This window comes from Paroedura picta, chromosome 13, assembly GCF_049243985.1.
Source record: "Paroedura picta isolate Pp20150507F chromosome 13, Ppicta_v3.0, whole genome shotgun sequence".
NCBI lineage: Eukaryota > Metazoa > Chordata > Lepidosauria > Squamata > Gekkonidae > Paroedura > Paroedura picta.
The window spans coordinates 16,561,900-16,589,712 of NC_135381.1; the positions used below are offsets into that span (position 1 = coordinate 16,561,900).

The 27,813-nt window shown below is 42.7% G+C and overlaps 1 protein-coding gene and 1 long non-coding RNA gene across 13 annotated transcripts in view; one reads left to right on the plus strand and one right to left on the minus strand.

The window, feature by feature from the left end:
• Nucleotides 1–1,005: 1,005 nt before the first annotated feature.
• SPPL3 (signal peptide peptidase like 3) overlaps nucleotides 1,006–27,813 on the minus strand; it is a 65,543-nt gene continuing 38,735 nt past the window's right edge. For all 10 annotated transcript variants that reach the window (XM_077307754.1, XM_077307751.1, XM_077307747.1 and 7 more), the window contains 10 exons: nucleotides 17,511–17,588; nucleotides 14,792–14,880; nucleotides 13,653–13,772; nucleotides 12,340–12,418; nucleotides 10,632–10,744; nucleotides 7,135–7,241; nucleotides 6,010–6,173; nucleotides 5,527–5,726; nucleotides 3,386–3,495; nucleotides 1,006–2,457 (listed from right to left, as the gene is read on the minus strand). In XM_077307754.1, coding sequence (XP_077163869.1) covers nucleotides 2,386–2,457; nucleotides 3,386–3,495; nucleotides 5,527–5,726; nucleotides 6,010–6,173; nucleotides 7,135–7,241; nucleotides 10,632–10,744; nucleotides 12,340–12,418; nucleotides 13,653–13,772; nucleotides 14,792–14,870 — 1,044 coding nt within the window. In that variant the 5' untranslated portion in view covers nucleotides 14,871–14,880; nucleotides 17,511–17,588 and the 3' untranslated portion in view covers nucleotides 1,006–2,385. The remainder of the gene's footprint in view (nucleotides 2,458–3,385; nucleotides 3,496–5,526; nucleotides 5,727–6,009; nucleotides 6,174–7,134; nucleotides 7,242–10,631; nucleotides 10,745–12,339; nucleotides 12,419–13,652; nucleotides 13,773–14,791; nucleotides 14,881–17,510; nucleotides 17,589–27,813) is intronic.
• Nucleotides 3,377–27,677, plus strand: LOC143822518 (uncharacterized). 3 transcript variants are annotated; one of them, XR_013226177.1, is made up of 7 exons: nucleotides 3,377–3,512; nucleotides 4,161–4,290; nucleotides 4,394–6,812; nucleotides 12,003–12,160; nucleotides 20,349–20,453; nucleotides 20,654–20,793; nucleotides 26,601–27,677. It is a non-coding gene; the product is annotated as an uncharacterized LOC143822518 (long non-coding RNA). The 3 variants fall into 3 exon arrangements; XR_013226178.1 differs by lacking the exon at nucleotides 20,349–20,453; XR_013226179.1 differs by lacking the exons at nucleotides 12,003–12,160; nucleotides 20,349–20,453; nucleotides 20,654–20,793; nucleotides 26,601–27,677 and adding an exon at nucleotides 7,924–8,096.

The window sequence follows — 27,813 nt, forward strand, 5'->3', positions numbered from 1 at the left end:
AGAAAATGGCTTCCAGGATCGCCAGAGAGAAGATTGACAACAGTGTCAATCTTATGGGATCAAGCTGCAGAGAAGCTGAATATGTTGCTATTCTTTCATAAAAGTTCATCACATGGGCCTACTTTGAAATGCACCTTATCATATCATAGAAGAACCTTTGAAGGAAAGCTTTCCTTTTTTTGGGGGGAGGGGGGTGTCAAATTTAACTCATGTCAATTGAACAAATCTAACACAATTATTAATTTAATTCTGGCACTTCCTCTTAAGTAACATACTCAAGAGCTCCAGTCTGTTTGAATGGCATTTTTCTAGCAAGTGAAAAACACACCTTTTTAAAAATCATGCTTTTTTAACAGGAACAATGGTCAGGAAAAAAAGCAATGCTTTTCTGATTTAATTTAGTATGGAGTGTTCTGAAGAAATCTATACAAATCAGCTTAACTCAGTCAGCCAAATCAGAGTGCCAACTTCTCAATTTATAGAGGTGCATATTTAACAAAAAAAAAATCCCCAGCATCTTAAGAAATGGATATTTTGGCTTACTCTTCCAAGGAGGATCTTGGAGAAGGCTGTTTACACTTGCTGGCTTTGTCACTCATCAGGGTTCTAATCCACAGAAACACTGAAACTATCCTGCTAGAACAGATCACAGATCCATCTTGCCACATATCCTGTTTCCAACAGTGGCTGAGGGAAAACTCAGGAGCGAATGGAAAGGCTACAGCCTTCCCCCAAAAGCATACAGGAAACAAAGGAAAAGAAAGAAGTGCTATATTTAAGGGGATAACCAATCTCTAGATGACAAGGCCTGTGAAATTGTAATGTCAAGAGAAGGCAGGTTGAATTTAAAGGAACAGCATTTTTGTAAAACGGGGTTCAAAAGCACAGGCCTTCAGGTCATGCTGCAGAAAAGTAAACAAACCTCCAAGCTTTCATTTTGGCAGGCAGAAGACGACCCTAAGAAGAACTAATATTTCACAGTTAAAATAACATAACCAGGACAGCTTGTTTTTTTAAAAAAGTCCACGTTTTAACAGACTCCCAGGTACAAAGCAGTCAGCACAAACTTTGACCAATCACAACAGCAGAGGACAGGGTTTTTTTTGTCTCTCTTTTTTTTTTAAAGGGGCAGGGAATTGGGGGAGGGGGGAAATACAGCACACTAATGAAATAAAATGCAAAAAAAAAAATTACAAAAAATAGAAAATAGAAAAAAAATGTATTTACAAGTCATACATTACTATGATCCGAACGCACAAAGACAACAGCTGCTATAATACATGCACTGGGTCAAGAAGGGACTTACTAAAAACCTGTAATGGAGAAGTTGTAAAAATACCCACAAACAAAAGGGGGGCAGGCGTGGGGAGAGGAGGTAAACTGCTTTAGCTTTTTTTTTGTTGTCCCCCCTCCCCTAAGTTTGCTACATTGATTGAAATCAAATAATCCCCAAAGTTCCAGGAGTACATTCAGTACAAAATACTACACTGGTTTTTAACTGAAGGTTCACTCATGGAAGGGGGGGAGACAGCAGCGTATTTGCAGATCCATATACAAGAAAGCCATAGTAAACTGCTCTACATGCTAAAAATTACAGCAAGCCCCTGTCTGCTACAAAGCATGATCCTAGCAGGTTTTTCCTTTGCATTTAATTCATATATATATAGGTCTATAACGTGTTTGTGTGTGTGTGTGAGAGAGAGAGAGATTGTGTGTGTGTGTGTGCGTGTGTGCATGTGTGTATCTGTGGGTATAAAAGTCGTGCCCTTGTTCACTGCAATATGACGTCTGGGTGGAAATGTAACTCGTTACAACAAAGTCTTGATGTTGTTTACCGCAAGAAGTCACTCAATGTCTGTGGATTTAATAAGTCACCTCACACCACAGAAAATATTTAATAAATCAAAAAAAAAAGTTATGGTGACAGTAAAACTTCTGTCTCAGTTCTCTTAGAAACTGATGTCAGAGAGAAAACTGGTCCCAAGGTAGTTGGGGGAGGGGGGAGGGTTCTCCAACAAACTCCGGTTTCTATGACCATATTCCTTTCAGTTTTCACAAGTTCCTTAATGATTCTGCACCATTTTCACTGTAAAGTTTTTCTCCTCTCCAAGGAGGGTCAGCTGCAAATCCATAAAAGAGGAGGGAGGAGGAAGATGAAGGTGGTTGGTTGAGGTTGCAAAGAAGAGTCCCCATTTCCAGACAGGCAGGGGGGTTCCCCCCTCCAGATCCCTCATTCTCATCTCCTTTTGAGTCAGCATGTCCATTTGTACAAGTTCCACCAATGCGCAATTCTCCCAAATGCCAGCTCAGCTTCAGGAGATGACCGATCTGGAAGTCAGAAAAAGGACCAAAGGCAGAAGTTCTGGTCACTTTCTATCTGTTCCATCATACCTCCAAGAAACGTGAACTGCTAGACTTGGAGTGGAATGGTTCAGACCACATACGGCGCAGATCACCCTGCAGATGAAAAAAAACAAAGAGCATGTTCAACTATGAGGCCTCAGAACAATTCATTCTCTAATCTCATAGGACGTTACTACTATCTGCTGCAAAAATATCCAGAATATAAGAAAAATCATTTGCTTTTCAAGCAGGAGTGACAAAATCTACCCTTTCCCCACCTGAAACCAAGCACCAGCTACTGGGAAAGAAGAATGAGGGGGCCTTTCCTCAAAGTTCTTTCCCCCCTCCCAATGTATTGAAAATCCCTTTTCCCCCAGTTCATGCTCAATGGACAGGAAATCTGCCAACAATACACTGATTGCAATACACATGGCAATCAGAAAGAAAGCCAAGGCTATGGAGATGGCTAAATTCAAACTGAAAGCAAGGTGCCTGCTGCTACATTGCCCTAAGGGCAGCGTCAATCCAAGACTTTGGGTGCAGCACACAATCCAAAAAAGTGCACCCAGAATTCCTTGCTGTGCCAAAGGATGCTGGGATAAAGCTTCAATTTTGTGGCTCCTCTCCCCCCCCCAAATACTGTTGTCTTTCTCAAAGAACACGCTTGGCATTAGCAGCAAAAGCAGTTTATCAAGGTAGCAATACATAGCTCATGATTATTCTTGCTAAAACTGATTTGATAGGCAATACACTGATCAATATAACCTCCCGAAACCCCAGCCCCGGACAACAGCGGGTAGGGTTCCCCTGTTCCAATGAAAAGAGTGCTACCCACCCACTCCCCAGGGAAAGCATGCAAACTAGTCCTGCACCCAGGTGCACATTACATCACGATTACAGTTACAATCAGTTGACTTTCCCAGGACACTGACAGATGACAAAACATCAAATGACAATGCCAAATGATTATGGCAGGAGACTGACAACCAGGCAGGTCCTGACCCTGCCCGGGCGGGGGGAGAGTATCTGCTGTTCCCCTCACCTTTAAGTAGGCCATGGTGAGAAGTGGCAATAAGGTGAAGGGTACCAAGTAGAGCAGTGCAGGCTGGGCTGCCCGGTGAATGCGAGAAGCAACTGTTGCTGTTAAAAGACCTACAAGACAGAAAAAGGTCAGGATATTGTTAGAGCCTCCAGGAGTGATGGCACCAGTGGTATCGAGCATTGGGTTTTATTATTTATTTACATATTTTTTCAAGCCCATCCCCCTCCAAGAATTTAAGAGACTGAAGTGAGGAGAAGAAGATTTCACAAGCTAAGTTGCCAAGATCAAGAGAAGCTTCTTGACCAGGGGTAGGCAAACTGTGGCCCTCCAGATGTCCATGGACTACAATTCCCATGAGCCCCTGCCAGCATTTTGGGAATTGTAGTCCATGGACATCTGGAGGGCCACAGTTTACCTACTCCTGGTCTAGACCAGAATTAGTCAACCTGTGGTCCTCCAGATGCTCATGGACTACAGTTCCCATGAGCCCCTGCCAGCGTTTGATGGCAGGGGCTCATGGGAATTGTAGTCCATGAACATTTGGAGGACCGCAGGTTGACTAACCCTGGTCTAGACCCTCTCTGTTTCAATTTTCCACAAACTCACTTCTGTTCTCCCAATATCAAGGAGGTTAATTCTACTACTCATGCATCTTAAGCTACTCTGTTACAGTAATACCTGAAAAATGTAACCTACACTTCATAAAATCATCCTATCAACGGCAGAATGGAGGAGGAGAATAATGAAGTATTCTCTCTTTGTGCTGCATTTTCAGATCTGCTTCTGCCACATCTGCCAGCTCTGATCAAAGTTTTATGCTAATCACCCACATCTGATAAAAGAAACTGTTCAGTGACCAACCTCAGGGCATGTTTCCAATAGCAACAAACCTCATCCGGACTCAGGTAAAACCATTCATTATTTTCATCAACATTCTGTCCAATTATGTATGTACACAATTCCACTTAATTTATTGAAAACATTTTACACTTCATTCTACCCTCAAAGCTGTCTTGCAAATTAAAATGTACAATACCACAGTCAAAGTATCAACCATCACAGCCACGCTCAAAGTCCTCAACAAAAGCTCGAGTGACTGATGAAGAAGGGTTTATGTTTTCTACACAACCATGACCCAGCCTCCCCCATCTCTGTCAGCCAAGGGGCCTGAAATTGATCTCAAACTGACCCGTGTCATTATTCAGAGATGTCTCTTTCCAGTACCTAAAGGGATTCTTCCCTATCCAAAGACCCAAAGAGGCATTTCAGCCAGAAGTCTAGTAAGCTTTTGTTGATGGGACTTCATGGGACGTAACTGCAAAGCTCACCTGTGCCTAAAACTGCCTCTTTAACTACAAGCATCTTGTCAACATATGTCAGAGTGAGCAACCTGAATGAAGTTAAGGAACTGTGACAAGCTGGCAATATTGCCGCTGCCTCTAACGTGGCAAGTATGCCGGGCCAGACACAAGTGGTTTTGAGGGCAAAGAACTGAGCAAAAGAGCAAGCAGCAGATGGCTCACCCTCTGTTGACCCAAGGCTCTCTCTCTCTCACACACACACACAGAGCAGCTTGGCTGGATGTGATTCAGCTGACACAATTGTGTTAGTAAAAGAAAAACCCCTTCGCCACCATCGCTGCCACCTCATAGGTTTGTTCACAAATTTCTGCCACAGTTGACAGATTTGGATGTTTATCATGTTTAAGTTCCTCAGCTTTTTATTGAACCTCAGGGCCAAGGCGCCACAAAACTGACAGAGAGGGATCAACTTACTCAACTGCCTCTGCTAACATGTCATATTCTGACAAGCGGAATCAACAGAGTCATTGCTACGGTTCCCCAAGCAATCTTTCAAAGAATTCCAGAATCCTGATGAGCTCTAAAGTCTTGGGGAAGAGACCATGTTAACTGGTTCATACCTCTGCAGAGAAGGACAACTACATTCAGATGTTTCTTCAGCAGACATTAATCCACCTTCATCAATGGCCACATCTCAAAAATCCCCGACCAGATCACCAATTTCTCACTCGTTACAGAAAATGACACCTAGTATGCGGCTTTTCCATCTGCCGGCTCCACGGTTGCCATAGCAACCACAGAGTCCTAGCTTGGGTCAGATCCAGGACCTTCCTCCCTTACCTACAAAGTATCCAATGAGCGTGCAGTGAAAATAGGAGACTTTTTGCATGCGACCAGAGATGTTGCCCGGTCCTGGGGTACCACAGGAGTCACTGTTGGCTTGTTTCTTGTAGTTGTCATAGCGCAGAACAAAGCACAGCAGCAGACCCGGCATCACAATATCACCTATTCCCAGCATGGAGAAGTGGCTGCCTGTGGAACTGGAAAACAAGGATCCACAATTACAGAGAGTACAACCCTGGATGCTGCACAGGCCCTGACAGCTCTCTCGTCCCCCCAACACCAACGTTCACATCCTTTGAACTGTAAGGGCTAATCAATGAGCCCAAAGCACATTTTAAGATGGTAAAGATGGGAATCCTATAGCTGTGCCCCCTGCAGTGCCTTGTGCTCTATTTTAAATGAGAGTGGTTGCCACAGAAGATAAAAAGGGAAGGAATTCTCAACAAAGGACTATGTCAAGAAACATAAATACAGTCATACCTTGGAAAGACAAGTTTGCCGGGCAGTGACAAGCGAGGGACATCTCGACCTACATTTGGTCCAAGGTGCAGCTTCCGGGATAAGACATCTAGAGGGTTATCAGCGGGTTGTGTGGCCACTTTCACCATGACGTTGCTGTTGAAGATGTAGGCAGAGAAGAAAACCTGGAAAAGAGGACATGGTAAGGGCGTCTTCGATATTCTCTCCTCATTACTCAGTTTGGGGACACCATGACTAGTACACATATTGTGGGATCACAAAAGTCAGGAAAGCATAGAAGGCAATGTGACATTACCCCAGTCAACTGATATGACAGCAGACTGGCAAAGTCTATTTGCTTTATCAGATTTTGCCAGTGTCTGACAACACATTAGTCACAACACTGATTCCAGCAGGGAAGACAAAGATATCTGCCTGTAAGAAAGACGCTGCCCAGATGTGGATCCTGCGGCATCTCCAAGAATCTCTAGGGGATGTTTAGGCGGAGAGAAAGAAAAACAGAACAAGCAGAGAGACACCTACAGCAAGTGGGAAGAGGCTGACTAAAGCAGCCCTTCCACCCTCCCTCAACTCCCAGAGAAACTCTGGCATAGGAGTGTCCCCACCCTTGAATGATTTCAGTTTAACTCCAGGGTTTTGCCAGCAACCGCAGTGGCCATACCAGTGATGAGACCTATGTTTACTGCTCTGCCTTTGAGTTATTGGATCAGACTGAGATGGTACCTTTTGAGGCATGATCCGGCTTACCCTTACCTGGAATAGAGGAACACCTCAGAAGCCGAAGCTGGTATCCCAGATGACAGGTAGGAAATTGGGAAAGTCAGAAAATAATGCAGAAAGCATGGGGGGAAGGGTGCAAGTAAACTTCATGAGGGGAAATAAAACTTTTTTTAAAAGTTATGAAAACACACCAACAATACTTGCATATTCATTACGTGACCAAAGGCAGCATTTCAGGAGGCTGCAGGTGATGGAAACTACAAACCAAGCTCCAAGTATTGTTTTCTACGTTTTATTTAAACTGCCCTGAGCCTCCGGGGAGGGAAGCGTATAAATATAATAAATAAATAAGTTCTGAATATTTTACATCTGATAAGAGGAATATTTAAACAATTGGACACTCACCCAAAAGACATCATAAATTAATAGTCCTGAGAGCAGCAGACAGGAAACTTTGAGGCTCGGCAACCGGACAAAGGCAATCATGGCAACACACAGGCCCATAGCCAGAGCTACAAAACAGAAATGTAAGTGTTCCATCATCATCATCACTATTAAATAATTCAGTTATTAGCAAAGCCACTGTGCCATCATAACTGTGTTATAGTCCTATGTGTCTAAGGCTGTAGGTGTTTGGTATCAAAACAGCACAATTCCTGCATTCAGAATAGATGGGATTAATCAGCTATGGGCATGCACTCAATTTGCTTTTATAGTTTAATTTATTTCTCTAAATCCTAGATTGGGGGGTGGGGGTGGAGCAAAGAACCAGCACAGAAGTCCTAAGGAGGGTTTCTCTCTGAACCATGAGGGGTTTTCTCAGTGTTTGAAAAGTGACACATGGCCAAGATTTATTTTTTCTTTGGAATTTTATTCTGCCCTGTCTCGGCCAATGTCCAGTTCAACAACAGAGAAAACCCACGCTCGCTCAATTAAATTGCAGCTGTATGGAACACAGACAATGCCACGAGAGTCAGGAGTGAAACTTTACTGATGTATCAAGAGTAACTACAACAGCCTTTTGATAAGATTGCACGAGGAATTCTAACAGAGACATGGAGGATGTTGATGATGGACAGCAAGGCCAAAAAAACTAGCTGCTCACAAACTGTAAACCACCTTAACCCTAAATTAAACATTTGAGGGAGGAGGTGGGGTAGAAAGTCACTGTTTTCCCATCCTTTCAATTGACAGGAAACAATGCATTGGTAACACAAAAAGTAAATCAGAAGCTGAGACTGAAGAGCAAGCTGTGAACAAGCAAAAACTCAGAAAATAAGGCATCTTGGTTCAAGTTTCCTCTTGGCCTAAAGCATGCCAAATTCTCTCAAATTCAACTCCAAAACTTGCAGTGGGACTGCAGTAAATATGACCTCTTACAGGATGGTGGTTTGTATTGTTTATATATGAAATACTATGAACGCACTAAACCTCTCTATAAAATCTTATGATTAACTGCTAAAGTTTTGTTGCACACAAAACTTAACCACAAATGCACATTAGAAGAAACAACTCAGAGGGCCAGTTTCAGAGGAGATTCTGAAATTCCCACATTCCAAAGTATATAGTTTCGCCATACAGCAGTGGCTCTCCACCTAGGGGTCAGGACCATTTGGGGGTCGAACGACCCTTTCACAGGGGTCGCGGCACGGCAAGGGAGGGCGCCATCCACACAACAGCCTTGCGGGGTAGATCGAGATAGAGCATTTGTCTGTGTGGAGCGGTGGAAAAGAACAAGATTGGCATGGTGGGACAAGAGGCAGAACTGAACTGAGAAACCCCGGGGGAAAAAAAAAACAATTTATATGCAAACAATGGATCTTCACGCCATTGGTCAGTTTCAGTTTAATTTCTGTGAAAGAACACTTGCATAATTTTAGGGTTGGGGGTCACGACCACACGAGGAAGCGTATTAAAGGGTCGTGGCATTAGGAAGGTTGGGAACCACTGCAATACAGATTCATCCACATGGATCAAAGTGGTACCAAGTCAAACAGTCAAGGATGCCTGGAGGTAAGCCAAAATACTGGCATTCTCAGTCCCCTTCCTCTTGGGAGTTATTGATTTGCTTTCATTCCGCCTCTTTGCTCTCTTTCAACATGCTGGCGTAGAAATACCCAATTACACAAATGTTACTGTGTGGGGCCGTTAGCTTTCATTCAAAGATGATTAGCTCAGTCAGCCTTGCCTATGAGAATTACTCGAGGTTCAAATAGGACAGGCAAACAGAATCAAAGGATCCTAGAGTTGGAAGGGGCCACACAGGCCACCTAGTCCAACCCCCTGTTCAGTGCAGGATCAGCCTAAAGCATCCAGGAGAAGGATTTGTCCAGCCGCTGCTTGAAGACCCCCAGAGAGAGGGAGCTCACCTCCTCCTTAGGCAACTGATTTCATCCTGGAGAATACTGAAATGCTACTGTATACAGTGAAGGCCAAATCACCTGATATAGAAGCACTAGAGAAAAAGGTGTGGCCTTTGCCACTTACTGCACAAACTTCATTGTCCTTCAATGAAGCAGAACAGCAAACAGATGAGAAAATTCTGTCCTTTCAAGAGCATAAATTCAAATAACTGTACTAATATTAGCTCAGATCTGTTTGTCTTGAAAGTGGATTCAGTTTTATCACAAGCCTGGGACAATTCACTTTTTTTCTGGAGATTAATACTTCATTTCATAAAGTCACACTAGTTTCCCCTGAGACAATACACAGGGGGGGGACCCTTAGCTGTCACCAACAATTCCATAATTAAAGTGTCCCTGCAAAACCCTTCACTGCTGACAAGGGCTATATTATTATAACTTAGAGCAGAGAAAAGCATGAGCTTTTAAACATGATACATTAAGTGGTATAAAAATAAGCCAGTCTGTAGCATACTTACAGAATAAGGTAGCAATACATTGGTTTAGGACACAGACCAAACTTTCTGACCATTCCACTACTGTATGGTTCTAGCTCCCTGGGCAAAAAGCCCTTTTGAATAATTCCATTTTGCCCAGTTTGGAGTCAGCCAGGAGAGTGGGACCATCCCAGCCTCATCAGGTAGGTCATTCCATAAGGTTGGGACCACAACAGAGAATACACAAACGTAGATGGTTACCAATTTTGCCTGTTTGAAGGAAGGTAATCCACAAGGCCTTGCTGTGATGAGCCAAGTTGGTATGGGAGAGAGGTGGGCCAAGGCCATGAGCATCGGCAGATATGAGGTGGGCCAAGGCCATGAAGGGCTCAGCATATGATAAGTCTATACCTTGAAACTGGTAAGAACTGGGCAGCCATATATTTTCCCACTCATGGAAAGTAAATCAACAGCCTAGAATAGCTGGTTGACAGATTGTACCTACTATGACTGACAAAACTGGTTCATTAGCCTTTCCCCCCCCAAACAGCTCAAGCAGAATTCCACACTGAAGCATAAACCCTCCTCCACAGACAAGTAACCATCCCTGCCCCCCCCAGTACTTTTTTTGGGGGGGGGACCTGCCAGTGATTGAAGAGAAGCAGAATTAAAGCCTAGATCACAGACTACCCAGAGTTTCTACTCCAGAGGATATCCTGTCCTCTTGCATATAGCCAGAAACAGTACAAGGAGCTCTTAAAACTCTCACATATATTGTACCTGCCCACAGATAGGCCTAGAGGAAACAAAGTTTAAGTCCAGGGGCACCTTTAAGACCAATAAAGTTTGATTCAAGGTATAAGCTTTCGAGTTCATGCACACATTCAAATACAAACTGAAGAAACAAACGGGGGGCAGAGGAAGTATGGATTCAAGACACTTGTAATTATGCAATATGCTCTGCTACGGGAAATGTAGAGCCCATTTTGAGCAGTTTTAACAACCCATTTTCCCCTGGCCAGTCATATGACCAACCACTGCAATTCACACATCTGCCACTTACCATCCATGAGAAGCCAATGACCAGTTAAGACCCAGATAAGGACAAGCATAACTGAGAGAGAGAAGGAGAGCAGCTCAGCAGCAGTGAAACGTCCACAGCAGCCAAAGGAAATCCTGGGGAAGAAGAAGAAAAAAATCACACAATGTTAGCTAGAAGTTTTAAAGAGTTCCATTAAATGAAGGGGGAAGGGAGACAAAGCATCTTCTAATCTTATTTGGAAAAGATTCAAAAACTTTAGAGCAGGGGTAGTCAACCTGTGGTCCTCCAGATGTTCATGGACTACAATTCCCAGCAAATGAACATCTGGAGGACCACAGGTTGACTACCCCTGCTTTAGAGAACATAATGCAGAAGTGACAAGATCTTTGTTACTGGAAAAATACTAACACTCCAGGTTCTGCTCAGTTCTTACAGATCTGCCAAGGTTTTAAAGGTTGAGTTCAGTTTGACTGTCCTTGGGCATTTTGGTAAAAGCCCCCAGGTGAGATCAGGGGCCTGTTGAAAATCATAGAGTTCTGCAGGCCTGCAAGACAGAGCTCTTCTGCCAGGCGTGTGGTTGAAGCCAGGGGAGAAACTGACCAAACATCTTATCCAGGCCTCCCTCCACCCACCCTCTTGCCCCCATGGGGCTAGCAGTTTTAAGGAGTAATAGAATTTTAATTGTCATTTATTTTAATATTTTAATTTTTATTGACAAGTTATGCCTGGTTATATTTATTGTCATAAACTTGTTGTAAACTGACCTGGGGTGACTAGTCATGAAGGAGTGGTATAAAATCCCAATATAAATAAATAAGTAATATGTTCCCCGGGCCAAAACAGGTAACCTGTGTTCACCTTTAAAGAAATTCTAGCAGCTGTAATGTTACAACGCATGAAAAAGAAGTGAGCTGCTCTCCCCCCTTCTTCTGTGATACTATGCATACGGGAAATCATGGCTCTCCAGCGGATTGCCTACCATGAGACAAGGGGAAGCAGCTGTCCCAGGCATTAGATTCTGCACATCACTAAAGGCAACACATGGGGAAACAGACAACCCACACGGCAACATCAGCTGGGAAGCAACAATGCTTCTGAAACACAGAGAGCCAGTTTGGTGTAGTGGTTAGGAGTGCAGACTTCTAATCTGGGATGCCAGGTTCGAATCTGCGTTCCCCCACATGCAACCATCTGGGTGACCTTGGGCTCGCCACAGCACTGATAAAGCTGTTCTGAACAAGCAGTGATATCAGCGCTCTCTCAGCCTCAACCACCCCACAGGGTGTCTGTTGTGGGGAGAGGAATGGGAAGACGACTGTAAGCCACTTTGAGCCTCCTTCGGGTAGGGAAAAGCAGCATATAAGAACCAACTCTTCTTCTTCTTCTTCACAGAGGAACTGGACGAGGCCACTATCATCCCTTGTGTACTTCCTTCAGTGGTGGTTGTGTCAGATGATTGTGTCCCTGGAGATCAGCCAGAGTATTCTGACTCTACAGACATCCAGAATGTCTCAGCCAGCCTTAACTAAAGCTCACGGATGTAAGCAAAAGTAAGTTCCACAGGTCCTGCTTTGCATAGTAAAACAGAAACACAGAAAGCAAAGGCCTGCCTCACTTAGGCTTCCTCTGCCTGAACTGCTTTCAGAGCCAAAACTGTACAATCACCACAGCCCTGGCTTTCTGAAATAAGAGAGTCTTTGCAGTACACAGATGAAAAGAAACTCCTTACTTGTTTTGAGGTGAACAGGGTCGTGTTAAATACTGGCACATTGGGAGCAGAAGGAAAGCAAAGGCTATTGTTGCAAGGACTAGAGAAGTGGAGAGGAGGGAAAAAAACCAGAATTAGTAAAGATCCACTTTCACTGTTGCAAGTATACCAGAGAAAATTAAAATATTAACATTAGTTCTGAAACCTTTGGCAAACTTTTGCTTTATGAACCTTATTGAGGAACATCTGGAGTTCACATGAATCGTCACTGCTAAATCACAATCATGGATTGAATTAGAAATACATGGAACATTTAAGACAGACCAAATACCGCACAACATGTAAGTCTAGCTATGAAGCGGTTCTGAAATGCCAAATTTTTGCAACACAGCCAAAAACACACAGTACGCCAAGTTGGAGGGACTTTCATTTCCATGCACACAGTTTTAATGCTTGGAAATATTTTTTTGAAACAGAAGCTTAAATACAGCAACCCACTGGGTGCAAACCTCTGCATTCCTGTGTGACTCCTGTTCATTTAAGTGCAATTCATGCAGGAAAGTTTCCTGAAGGACTCTGCTCCTTATTTGGGCCACCTGTCCCTGTTTTACATGGACTACCTATGTTTAAGAGCAGGGGTAGTCAAACTGCGGCCCTCCAGATGTGCATGGACTACAATTCCCATGAGCCTCTGCCAGCGAAATCTTTCTCCCTGCTGTTCTTGATTTCTATTTACATAGAGAGTTCTAATACAAAGGGGACACTGATAACTGGCATTCAAACCCTGGATCCTTGAGGGATGCAGTATATTCTACCACCACCTTATTCTACTAAGTGACTGTCTCTTATAAGTACTCCCTCTTCCTCACCCAGATTACCTGCCCTGGTTTAGACATACACCCAGTCCCCCAAAAGAAAATCATTTCAATCAGAAAGACAGTCTGCAGTTTCCCAGGAAAGGTAAATGTTCAGATTCTTGGCTGGATAGGTAGACGCAAGTGTTTATAATGAGTGCTTAGAGATAACTGCAGATACTGAGGAATTCATGAGTACAAATTATGAGCTGGCCCAGCTGGTCCACCTGTGGGAGCCCCCAGCACTGAGCAATTGTAAAGAAATGACCATGCTGTCAGATGACTTGATAAAGAAGGCTTTCCGCACATGTTATTTTTTTTTTAATGTAACATCTAAAACTGTTTTTGCCATCTGTATAACTTTATCTGGTATCGCCAGGGGAGCATTACAGAATTTAAAAAATTATATTTGCAACTCAATTTACAACAATCCTAGTCCTTATACCAAGACGCCTTAAAGTGTTAAGGGAAGACAGTTACCTGCTGTGCATATGGTAAAGACAACCTGAACTGAGTCAAAGAAGAAGAACATTACTAGGAGAGAAACAGATGCACCAATTGGAAGGAACAGCGCCTGTGTTGAATCAATAGTCTGGATACCTGCAGAATGTAAACAAAAAAAAATCTCTTTTTTGGCATTATGTAGCAGACAGGCACATTCTTTTCTTTCTTCGTGTTTTTTTTATTCTTGCAACAGAAGCTTAAGATAAAGCACCACACTGGAGATCAGATCTGACAATTTTTTAACCCTAAAAGATAGGGACAAGAGAATGGATTCAGAGCAAGGCAGGGCAACGGGGGAGTTACGTCCCTCTCTTCCAAACACTGCTCCCCCTGATCAAAGTCACCAACCACCTGCAATTGGCTGCATTTTGGAAAAACAACGAGCAACCCGCCTTTGACTGTCTTCTGGTCTTAACTACAGCTCAGGGTGGAGTGGGTTTAATATAGCATGGGAGTCCCAATAACCACAGTTGTTTTTCAAAGCTGTCTATGATTTGGATTCTTAAGTTTAGTTCAGCCCTTCACTTTCATTTCTGCTTTCGATAGAAATCCAAGAAAGTTTGAGTATCTTTCAGCAGAAGTGTAAAATGTTTGTGTTCAAGTTGGTTTTTCATTTTTATCTGTTAAGGAACGTTCTCTTTCTTTCTTTAAAAAAAATAAACATGCCTGCAGGGTGGGCTACAAAGTTAAGTAAATGTTTATTCCTGTTAACAGTTGATTCTTAAGCCACTTTCAAACAAACTTCAGACTGCAGGCACCAATGGCAGAATAATTTCTCTCGAAAATGTTGCCTATTATTTATAGCCAATGAAGTTAAATCGTTTTTATGAGCATACACACTGCTGTGCTTAATTTCAGAACAGCCTTTTTAAAGGGTAAGGCAAAAAGAATGATCAGTTTTGCAGTAAAGAATACAAATTAGCTTCCTTCTTCTGGTTTAAAGAAGAGGCACAAGTGTGTCCTGATTTCGCAGTTACATTTCAATGGGATTTGTGCAGGAGAACCATGTTCAGTGTAATGGAGGGACAGACCAACCATGGTAACAAGTCTGCAAGACAGGAGAATCCCAAGTACTGCATACCTCTTGACTATCCAAATGTTTCTCTTAGACTTACTGTTATTTGTGCTGTTGCCATTGAAAGACCCAGCTGAGCTGCTGCTGTCTTTTTCTTTGTCTTGATTCTCAAAGTCCATATTAAGGGATCTGGGTACAGCAACAACAACAACAAAATACTGCAATCTCTTATTTCATTTAAACATAATTTTCCATCAACCATTAAAACTGCGTGGAAAAAGAGAGCAGAATTACAGAAGCAGAGCCTACAGATCAACATTTCCACCCAGAGAGAAAGAACTGAGTCCGCATGGTACAGATTAGATACTTGGATATGTAAAAAGACTGGGAGAACAAATGAAAGAATTGAACATTTAAGCAATATTATTATTATCACTATCATCATCATCATCATCATCATCATCATCATTATTAATTCAGTTTGTATGCCGCCTATTAGGCCCCCATTAGAACCCCATCATAAATGCACAAGTAGACCATGTGAGATGAGCTGGAAATAACCTGAATAATCCCAACCAGACAGCTGCTTAACTACAGTTTAAATCTGTTCCACATGATATATTTCTGGTAAGGCCTCGGAGGAGGAGCTAGTCTCATGGCTTAAGTGCCACTCATAGCTTAACACTTACTCAGGGCGGCTGTCCCACCCCTGAGTGCCTCCTCCTCCAACCAGCTTGCCTGTCTGTCCAGCAGCCAGCCAATCACCTTCTGTCCCCCACCTCTGACCACCCCCTCCTCCTTCCACTTCCCTCTGAGGCACAGAGGCTGCAGATCCCTGCTGCATGAGAGCTGCCCCTGCCGGTGATTTCCGTTCCCAGGGGCCTCCAGCCTGCAGCCTTTCCAGGTCCTGGGTGGAGGGAGAGGCCATCCACAGAGTTTTTCCACCCCCACTCCCCCAATCTAGCATCCATTGTATTCTTGAATGCAATGGGCTTGGCCCCTAGTGTTTTAATAATGTTTATAGTTATTTGTTATAATTTTTAAGAGAGAAAGTTTTATTACTGTTGTATGTTGAATTGATTATGATGCTCACTGCCCTGAGCAGATTTGATAAATAATAATAAATAACAATAAATAACAACGAGAATGTTGATTATAGCTATTATTTCTAGTGCCATCCCTGTCAGTAGGTCTTCCAGATTAAGGTGTTTTCATGGGGAGTTGTTTTTAAAGGGGGGGGGGCGTTAGATAAAACACATTCAACATACAAGAGAACACAGCAGGGCATATGCATGTGCAGGCAGAACCTTCACCTTAGCAGGCACAGATGAGTACTGACCCCACTTCCAGACCAAGCCAAACCTGGAAAACTCCCTGTTTGCAGGATCTAAGAGTGATGTCAGACCACAAATGAAACATTGGTTTGGTTTCAAGGAGTTCATTATGGTTGTAGCCTTCCCTAGATCTTGCAAATAGACTTTCATGCTGGGACTTGAACAACAGGTAAAAATCACTAGATGTGACTTCTGCACATCCAAAGGCAAGATGGATTGCCATCCTGGATGTCAGTTTGATGCCTTTAATTCCCACATGCAAACAACTAAATCATCAACATTATAGTCCAGGAAACAAGGGGTCTTTCAAGTAAGAGCAGACAGATGGCAGGGGGTGTTGAGCCGAAGCTGAACAAATCCAAGGTTAGTCTCTAACTGCATAAATCAAAACTCTGGCAGCCAGGACTACAGTTCATTATCTGGCAAGCAGCATCTGGGCCTTCTAAATTTTAAAAGGCAATTGTTTCTAATGGGGTAAACCTGCTCTCTGGATTTCTGCTGTTCCTTACAGCCTATGCCCATTTGCTGCTTGGTATTTGCTACTATGCCATTTGCTACAACTGCCAGAACAGTTGTTAAACAAGCTCTAATAGAGCTAGAACTGTCTCCTCATATTAAAACATCTCTATGAAGCAACTTCATACAAGCAAACAGAGTTTCATTCAGAGCAGTGAATGTTTTAGTCCATTGCTCTAAGAAACCTCTTTACGCAAGAACATTGGTGAATAAGAAGCTGTTATGAGCTGCTTAATAAATACTACACATAGACCGTTTATGCACTGGGAACTTCACTGCCCCAGCTCCCATGCAGGAGCACAAATCCAGGCCGGATGAGGTGCACCAGGCCAAATGCTCCCCCATGTGGGAGCAGGAAGAGGTGGGGCAACCTGCCATGACTGCCTGCAGCCCGGCATAAAACCTCCAGTGCATAAACGGTCATAGACAAGAATTCTTCATTCAGACACTAACACTGAATCTCACAGCCTAGGATTTTGCCCTGCTATGTCAGTCCAGTGTTAGTTGGATTCCAGGAAGTCCCAACGAATGCTAAGATTATCATTTCCATCTTATTCCCCAAATTGATCTTGCTTGTGCACACTCTGCTAAGCTTGTGGATCTACAACTTTGTTCTATACTTTCTTTTCAAGATTACCTGTCAAAGATCCTATCCTCCACCAATCTGTCCAATCCCCTGTCTATGCCTGTGGCCATCACTACATCTTCTGGCAGAGAATTCCACATTTTAATCACTCACTGTACATGGTATTTCCTGTTGTACATCCTGAATCTACTGACCATCACCTTCACTGAATACCCTCAAGTTCTAGTATTTTGGGAGACAAAATCCTAATTTATAAAGCCATTGTTAGGATGAAATAAAAACAAACAAACAAAAAAAGCCAAGCATACTGCCCTTAGTTCCTTGGAGAAAAGGTTGGATAAAAAATGAAGAGACAGATGACAAACAGAACTAAATATTCTTACCTGAAGCTGCCATAAACTATGAGGAGAATAGAAATTAGAAACGTAGACACTTGGCTGGAATCCACAAGGGAATAAGCCCTGAATGGGAGAGAAAAGAGATACAAAATATTATAGAACAGCCTTCCATTAAATCCCAATCATAAATCTCTGGCCAGTTCTACAATTATCCAAAAAAAACCCAACAACAACTAATAGAGTAGCTCTTCCTACTCTTTTAGAAATTAGCAAAGCATAACATTGATCACCATGCTACACGGCTTCATTTTAGCCTAGAGAGGAGACGACTGAGAGGGGATCTGATAACCATCTTCAAGTATTTAAAAGGGTGCCATATGGAAGATGGAGCAGAATTGTTCTCTCTTGCCCCAGAGGGACAGACCAGAACCTATGGGATGAAATTAATTCAAAAGAAATTCCATCTAAACATCCGGAAGAAGTTCCTGACAGAGTGGTTTCTCAATGGAACAGCCTTCCTCGGGAGGTGGTGGGTTCTCAATCTTTAGAAATTTTTAAACAGAGGCTGGATAGCCATCTGACGGAGAGGCTGATTCTGTGAAGACAAAGGGGTGGCAGGTTACAGTGGATGAGCGATAGGGTTGTGTCATCTGGAGGGTTGCAGTTTGACTACCCCTGCCCTAAGCAATAAGCCTAAAGTCTATCATCCCATCCCATCTGAATTAAATTGATCAGCCGCACAGATTTTAATAGAATAGGAAACCTACTTATCACAGAAACTTGAATATGTATTTTGTTCAGATGTTGAAGGAAATGCAAGAAGTTATTGCCTTGCAACAATACGCTAACGCTGCTTCTTGAAAGGAATGGGTTTTCCACTCCTTGTAGAAGTAACACACCAGAACCAAGAGTCTCTCCAAAAACTATGCTCGTAATTTATAGCCCCAGCTACCAAAACATACCTTCATTGTTTACCTATCCAGACTGTGAGCCTTGTTGCCCAGGCCCCTCATCTTCTTCAACCCACCCCCAACAGCAATGCCTATACACTAAATGCCTCTGGGAGCAAAGATCTTTCTTCCACTCGCATTACTGTGTAAATCACTAGACAGGCTGATTGTGTTTAAGAACAAACCACTGCTGGGAATCTGAACTCTGCTTCTGCAACTTTTTTAAAGCACAAGTTCCTAGACAGGACTATTTCTCCCCACATACAGCAAAAAGACTTGGTCCCTAGCACAGCTTTATATAAACATTCCTAACATGGAGACTTATAAAATCACATCAGCAGAGTTTCTGACACAATATTGCCTGCCAGTTAAATCAAGGTATCTAGGACTTAGGTTACATGGATTAACCTTCTTTCACATGCATAATACACTAAGATATCCCCATGGCCCAGATGAGCTCAGTGTGAAGACTAAGCTTCTTTTGCACAATACAATGTGGAAAAAGTGTTTCAGTTTTAAAGGTCTTCTGACTGAACTGACAATGCTAAGGCTTGTTCATTCAGTGGCAGGTGGGTTCCAAACAAGCTAACAGCAAATAAATAAATTGCATGTCTTGCTCTTGAAGTCATATATATGCATACAGCAAAACTGGATGCTTTAGACCAGTGGTCCCCAACCTTTTTATCACCGGGGACCACTCAACACCAGGGACCACTCAACGCCTTTTACTAAGGCCCGGGGGGGGGGGTAGTTTACTCCTCTACTCTCAACCACTGCCCTAACGCTCTCTGATCACTATGGTAATGTTTAAACATCCCTTCAAAATAAGATACAGACACGCCACAACAATGAACATAAGGAACATTTTATTTTCATGGAAATTTTAACTCATGACAATGACAAATCAATGGGAACCCTGAGCTTGTTTCTCTGCAACGAGATAGTCCCATCTGGGAGTGATGAGAGACAATGACAACCGAAGTGTGTTGTAAAGGGCTGGGGGGGGGGGAGAAGGCGTCCTTTGTGACCCACCTCCAATTAGTCGAAGGACAGCATGTGGTCCGCAGCCCACAGGTTGGGGATCGCTACTTTAGACCAGGGGCAGTCAAACTGCAGCCCTCCAGATGTCTATGGACTACAATTCCCATGAGCCCCTACCAGCATTCGCTGGCAGGGGCTTATGGAAATTGTAGTCCATGGACTACCTGCTTTAGACTGATCATGCATTGAGCAGGAGGGTATGGACCCCTCCACCTCTTTGATTCTATGAAAGTGGTAAAAATGCAGCAATTTACTGTATATTTAGGCATTAAGGGAAAAAGCAATGAACAGACCCTCAAGTATCTGGAAAAATATGTGCTAAGACATTTGGCTTAGAAAGCACAGGGGAACAGCCTAATAACTTTCTTTTCACTTTAAATAGAAAAGGGTAAATAGTCAGGTTCTGCCTGTCACCAGGGGGAAGGCACAGCTACCAGTAAACAGGGTAAGAACTAGCTCAATCAATGCTAATGACCGAGGGGACTTGGGCTGTTCACAAACTGAAAGAGCTGGTTAGATGCCTGCGAGAGCAGGACAAGAAAACATTTTAGCTTCCTTCAAAGGTAGACGAGGAAGATCACAATCATGACAAACCTGGAAAAATGATAGGACTGCCTGTGTCAAGAAGCCTCCAGGAACACTCAATCATGTGGTCCAGATCCATTACATAAATTAAGCTAATATGCAGTATTTCTCTCAATTATTCTGCTGTTTTTACTACCTTGCATCAGCTAATCAAAGAGCTTTGCTGGGGTACTGACACATTTGAACACCGGAAATTTTGTCAAGTGTCTGAGACTTTTGCAAAACTTGAAATAGAATGATTTATCAATTGGCGATATATCAGACAAGGATTTATATTATCTTTCTTTCTATTCAATCATCATGCAAGATATATCGTAAGGAAGACTGGATTCTATTTAGAAGAAGAGGGAGAAGGAGAAGGAGAAGGAGAAGAAAAGAAAAAGTGCTAAAGAAGACTCAATAAGTGCTAAAAGTGAAATAAGAAATTAAAAATGTAGTTTTCTTCCAGGCCATTCCCCAAGCCAGACGCCACAGCTATATTAAATATAAACTTTTAAAATGTTTTATTTAACACTAAATAGCAGTATGAAATATAAGCTAAAACTTCTCTGTGACATGCCTTTTCCCATGGTGTTCTAAACACTTGCGTATTTTGCTTCGTGGTTAATCCAGGGCTGATTCCTTGACTCAAACATCAATCAAGAGGGAGACTGCAACCAAGAAATCTGAAGTTGAAGAGACTTGGAAGGGCAGTAATGAAGGAACTAGAAAAGATCCTGAAGTGTATACCTAAAGTATAGACCAAGTTCAAGGTAATTCATACTGTGGTATTCCCCAGTTTTATGTGTAGATGAGAAAGTTGGACAGTTAAGAAAGCTGACAGGAAGCAAATGGATTAATTTGAAAATATGGTGTTGGAGGAGAGTTTTACAGATACTGTAGACCAGGAGTAGCCAACCTGCGGTCCTCCAGATGTTCATGGACTACAATTCCCATGAGCCCCTGCCAGCGTTTGCTGGCAGGGGCTCATGGGGATTGTAGTCCATGAATATCTGGAGGACCGCAGGTTGACTACCCCTGCTGTAGACTGCCAAGGAAAGCCAGTAAGTGGGTTCCAGTTCAAATCAAGTCTGAATTCTCTCTCCCTAGAAGCTAAAATGATCAAACTGAGGCTTTTGGTCACATAATGAGCCGAAGACAGGAGGAAATCAGGAAGACCCAGTATGATTAATTAAATAAAGGAAGCCACAGCCTTTAGTTTGCAAGACTTGAGCAAGGCTGTAAATGACAGGACATTAAAGAGATTATTAATTCATGGGATCTCTGTAAGACAGAAGCAATGTCAGCAAAACAGATACATAGACAAGATCATTAGGATACTGCATTCCTGTGGAGACACAGCATGTATAGCTATGACACTAGCGCCTCCAACTAACATTTTAATTGAACACTGAAGCATGCCTCACCCAGGTTCAAATCTCACCTCAGTCCTGAAAGGGACCGTCTACATGGGGCTGTCTTTTGGCTATCACTTGCTTTCTAAGCTTTGCAAGACAGCTCAGATATTAAGCAGAATTTGGTAACACAATACGTTTATTGATAGAGGTTCCAAAACAGTCAAAAGCATTAGGCATAATTCATGTATGCACATAATCATGCATGATTAAGGATTTGTTTCCTGTACAAAAGTGACTGATTCTGTCCACAGTGAATATGCTGCAATGAAGACTTTAGTATTTTCATGGTAGTGGTGCCATGTCCAGATCAACATTTCCTTTTTGTTTACGATAGCTTCACCACTGTACTTGTAGGCTGCAGGGTGAAAGAGGTGTTTTGGCAATTTTGAAAGCTAGTATAAACAGTAGCAATCGTTTGTAGATTTACCTGCCAGTATGACTGCACTTTCTCCTTGCTGCCAAGCAGGTGAGTTGGAATCACATTGAACAAACTGAGCTATAATGGCACACAAGATCTCATCAGAAGTGACAAGGACTTCAAGTCACACTCAAATTCTCCCTCCTCTTCCACCCCAACTTACATGTCCTTTTAGCAGGGAACAATGGGAAGAGGCACCAAAGAGGATGGAAGATACTTAAGCATCACCTTCTATTCCTCTCTCTTCCTTCCTACACAGTGCTCTCTGGGAACGACTATTGCAGTGGTTCTCAACCTTCCTAATGCCGCAACCCTTTAATACAGTTCCTCATGTTGTGGTGACCCCCAACCATAAAATTATGCAAGAAATTACAGAAATTAATCACAGAAATTAAACGGGAACTGATCAATGACGTGAATTGCATATAAACTCATGAATGCATATAAATTGGTTATAATCCTTATCCATTGTTCCTCCTATATATTTGTGAAACAGCTCAGGGGGTGGAGAATGTCCTGGCTGTCCGAGATGGAATAGGGCCAATCAGGGTGCAGCCAGCTCTCCCTCTCCACCTCTCACCCTCCCTCCTTGCCCGCTCAGCAGGGGACTGGGGGGGGGGGAAGATTCCCTTCCTTTTGCGGCCCAGAAGGAAGCGGCGACAGCAGGGGGAGACTTCCTTCTCTTTGGGCACCAAAGCACGCTCGCCCCTCCTTCTAACCCAGTCCTTTGATTCCTGTTTTCGGTCAGTGCCTCTAGGCATTCCTTTGAAACTCCTCACCAACCAGTTTTACCGTGAAGACAGTGAATGCTCACAGTTCCAAGCAATCTCCCAGCTGTGTAAGAACCTGAGAACTAGACATCTAGTTTCTGGGTTTCGTACCCTTATAGATCAAAGGGACAGTTTGTGAGAACTAGTTTTCCCATGTTTAGTTCGGGGTGGGACCCCAAGTAAATATAAGCCCGTCTTCACAAATATCTCTGTACTGTGTGTCTCCTTATTGTGCCTACTCTGCTGTAATCCTCAATAAAGACTGAATCTATTTTGGACCTCATGGCATGGTCTCGGATCTGTCTCAAATGGGGAGTCTTCAGAGAGTAGCTTCTTAGGATCCTGACAGCCGTCTGCTTTCAGTTTTGGAGACTGTGCCTCTACCAACTTTTCTCCTCTTTTTGCTGTTGCTGCTCTGGACTATTCCAATAGATAGAACTTTAAGCAGTCGATCGCTTATAGTTTAGGAAACGAACTGAGCTTGGGTAACTCCCACCAAGCATAAACTGGAAGAAGAATTTGAATAAGTCCTGCCTCCCTGGTGGAACGGTGGAATTCACCCAGAGGATGTCCTCGCCCCCTCAGAGGGAGCATGGTAGCACACAAACAAATCGATGTTGCCAGTCATGCTGGGAATTATAAATCCTTGAGGCGGGGCAGGGAGTGAAAAGGGGGAGACTGCAGGTATTTCCTCTCCTCTCAAATTCAGACAGCTGTGAGGCTCACCACATTTTGAAAGCGGACTTTTCTAAGCTGTTGGAGGTTGCATTCCAAGCCAAAGGAATCTGTAGTTAGCATCTCTAGTTGCAGGCTGTTTTTTCTAGGGGACAGTTGGGCACAGTTTTGTGAAACCTTATGAGCCCCTACACCCAGTTTCAAGCTGAAAATATTTCAGGGAGAACCTTTTAGCTAAGCTCTACTATCCATTGCTGGTGGCTGGAAGTCTTGGTCTGATTCAACAAGGCACTATTTAGGGTTCTCAAGCAAGAGTTCCACTCAAAATCACCTAACACAAATTAGTTCTGCTTTGTGTGTTATGTGATCTTGAGCATGTATATATCTAGAAATCTAACATATATTGGTAAGACAACAGGGAATTCCAGGGGAAAACATTAAGCAAGATTGAAACCAGCCTGCCACTCATATTACAGTATTATGTTCAACCACTCTGTCTAAACTGTTCTGTAATATTAACAGACTTCTAATGCAGGGCACTCCATCCCCCTTAACTTGTAAACATTTGCCTATAAAATGTGCCACATGTCTGTGTCCGAACATAGAATAGTTCAGCAACTACAAGGGTAGTTCACAATGTGATGTTGTATCCCCTGAGGAGACGACTGGGTGAATGGTTGTTTGCTAATGACAGAGGGGAACCAGGCATGCAGCCCCCACTAAGGGCATACCCAGGGACACACAACAAGCACTGTTCTGTAACAGCTTTGAGTGTCAGCCTTCCTTCTTTTACAATGACTGCATTCTTGTCTACACAACAAGCCAACAGTCAGCTTTCTAGCCTGTCACAGGCAGCTCCACAAATTCTTACCTACAGAATAATTCCAGGAATGACTCTGCTGCTCATACTCTATACATAGCTCCTAACATTAAGCAGAGAAAATATGTCCTTCAAGGCATTCCGGCCTGTCTCAGAAGAAATGATTAATTTCACTATCTCTAATAGGAAGAAGAGAAAATACTTTGCTAAATCAAGTACTTTTCAACGGGGGGGGGGGGAGTTCAGAATTAAATCAAATCATAGCTTAACATCAGTAAGCCATCTGAGGCACAGTGTAGGCCTGAACGAACACTTCCCCAATTTATAAATGCGTTCCTTCACTTGCATAGAGGCAAGACTTTAAAGGGAGGGGGTGTTGTTGTGCCAATTTGCTCTGCCTTCAAGTTATCACCAGGAATCCAAGTACATGTTTTGGCATAACTAAGGGCTTGCACATGTAAGTTCTTCTCTGAGGGCCTAGCCCCCCTACCTCCTGTGTTGTGCCAAACTATTTTTACTCCTTTCCACCATGTCAGCAACATGGGAAGTTGCTGTTGAGGAAGGAGTATACAGAACGTAATGTGGTTCTTCAGGTCCCTGCCTCTGTTGGCATCAAAACTGAGGTCTTTATGCAGACAGGGACAGCAAGCAGCAGTCCTGAGCCAACTCTTGTCCATATAAGTATCAATCCCAACCCCCATTTCCCAATCCTAAAAGGTAAAATAGGAAATGTGCAAAGGAAGAAGAAAAGCTGATCTGCCCATCACTCAGCATTTAAGTGTTTTTAGCTGCAAGTGTTGGTGTTTGCCATGGCCAGGAATATTTAGTGCACACATCTAGTTTGCACCAATGACTATGACCACAACTGTGGCTACAAGACCTGTACTTTGCCTCCAACTGTAGCAAGACTAGCTTGACAATTGCTTCTAAACCTGCATACTGATCAAATAATAATGATGATGTCATCCGTTGAGTCGTGTCCAACTCTCGGCGATTCTATAGGAAAGTCTTCGCCATGCACGCCATGCATCTCTGACTGCTTCTTTTAGTTGGTTCCTGGTCATCCCTGTATCGGCTTTGATCGTGTCGAGCCAGCGCATCCTTTGGCAACCACGTTTCCTTTTGCTGCCGACCATGCCGAGCATTAATTACTTTTCTAGCGAGTTTGATCGCATGATGTGTCCAAAGTAAGTGAGCTTTAGCCGTAATATCTTCCCTTCTAATGACATAGTTGGTTTGCTCTTATTGGTAACTTTGGCTGTCCATGGTATTCACAGCATCCGTCTCCAACACCATAATTCGAAAGCATCTATTCTCCTCCTGTCTTCCTTCTTCAGGGTCCAGCTTTCACATCCATAGGTTGTTAGGGAAGACAACGGCATTGACTAGCCAGCACTTTGTATGAAGGCTGATATCCTTACTCTTCCATATTCGGTTCATGCCTAACACTGCATTCCAGCCCAGTGTTATCCACTGTTTGATTTCACTTTAATTGAACACAGAGCCAAGAAAGATGAAATCATCAATACATTCAGTGTTCTCATTGACAATCAAGACTTTGGTGCTACTGCCAGTAGTTGTCATGATCAAATAAAGAGCTAGCTAAAAGATCTGTGAGGACCAGTTTTAATTGGTGGAGTTTACTAGTTCATTGGTTTTTTAATCCCGTTTCTTCAGAGTAGTTCCAGGCATCATTGATAGCTTATCCCATTTTATTCTTGCAAGAATCCTATGAGGTAGGCTGAGATAAGAAATAAATCCACACGTCACTATCCCAAAACAATTTTAAGCAGCCTTCCTTTACGTAATCTGTGCTAGGAGGAATAAGGAACTAATTTATATTATACACACACACACTCCGGTAACCTGAAACTGGGTTCTTACTTGCCATGGTGATCAGACAACTGGTTAATTGACAAGCCTGGCCTAAATGACTGGGAGTCCTTGGGTGTCACTTTAAACATCAGAGCTAAGCAGGGATTAGAACCCAAGTCTCCCTTCTTTAAATATATCAGAGTACCTTTATTGGCATAAAATTGCAATGCAGAAAACAAAAATTTTAAACAGTTCCAGATGTAAAATCTATCGTAAAAGATTTTCATTTAAAATTGCCAGTAAAACCTTTGCTATTTTTATAATAGTTGCTGAGTCCCTCACATTTAGTATCATTTTAATCCAATGTTTCTCATTAACATAGCTGAATTTCAATTTCTTCAGATAATTAGTTAACGGGCGACGTTTCGTCTTTAAATATATCATGAACCCCCTGCAGCATACCCAATGCAAAAAGAAAAAGAAAATATTCCCCCTAAAACAGGAATTACAATGGCTCGATTAAATTATTACGTTATTTCAAAAGCAACTTCTGTACTGAGTCTTTGCAAATTTAAATTTGGCTTAAAGATAGATGAATTACTCTTTTGAACAGATTTACAGAGTTTTCTTAAATCCCTTTGCACCTTTCTTTCCTACTCCACAGAAAACAACTCTCAAATTAATCAGTTTCAAGTTTTCCAGAAGCAGCAGCACATACCATCTGAACCAGTAGTACAGCATAGGAGAAGAGGGAGAAAAGAGGGGGCAGACACAGAGAAGAAATCGTGACAATGTCTTGCCTGCAGATGGGCTAGAAGGCAGCAACCTCAACATCCAGTGTGACACATACACACCCTCCAAACAAGTTGCTACCCAGACTTACAGTATTTGGGAAGCTGAGTAACTACTACAAAGGGATTTGTGGTGCACAATGCAGTTTTAATCTGAGCAATGCTTCTTTTCTTAGCTGCATTACTTAACAGCATCAACACAGCACCCTTTGATAGGTGCCTTGTTCTCAGACTCCTAGCGATGAACAGTCAAATGTATTTCATCTTTTCTGAAATGTTTTTTCATGATCCTAACTGGACTATGGACACAGTTCTAAGCAGAGGGTTGGCCCCCGGTGAGAAAAGCTCCATTTATTTCAAACTTTCAAATTTTATACTATTTTAATTATCAATGATTCTTTTATTTACTTTGTAATTTGACTACTGGTCTAGTACCATAATAAAGAGTATTTGATTTGGATAGTTTAGTCACTTCCTTGACCATACTGATGTAATTTTTAAACTACGTTTGTAATTGTTGTGTTTTACTGTAAGCTGTTTCAGGAATTATTTGTTTGGAGACAAAATAAAAATGCATTACACCGTATACATAACTGCAGGCACTAGGAGGAGCCAGTGTGGCTATAGAATGTTGCACTAGATATTTGGGAGGCCAAGGTTCATCTCCCCATTCGGCCATGGAAACTTTGCTGGGCTGCCTTGGGCCAACGATTCCCTTTCTGCCTAACCTCTCTTATGGGGTGCCTGTTACCGGGATAAATGGAGGTGAAGGGAATGATCTCATCCATTTGGGGTCCCCATTGGAGATAAAGTAAGATGATAAATGATTAAATCTATAAAGAACAGCTTCAGCGTCAAACGCTCCCAATTCATCACTCCTTTGTAACACCTAAAGATATGAAGGCCCAAGGGTTTGAAAAAAACTGGCAAAATATATTTTTCTCAAAGATTCCCACCCCCTATGTCAGGGGTAGTCAACCTGCGGTCCTCCAGATGTTCATGGACTACAATTCCCATGAGCTCCTGCCATGAACATCTGGAGGACCACAGGTTGACTACCCCTGCCCTACGTGACTGGCCAAGGTT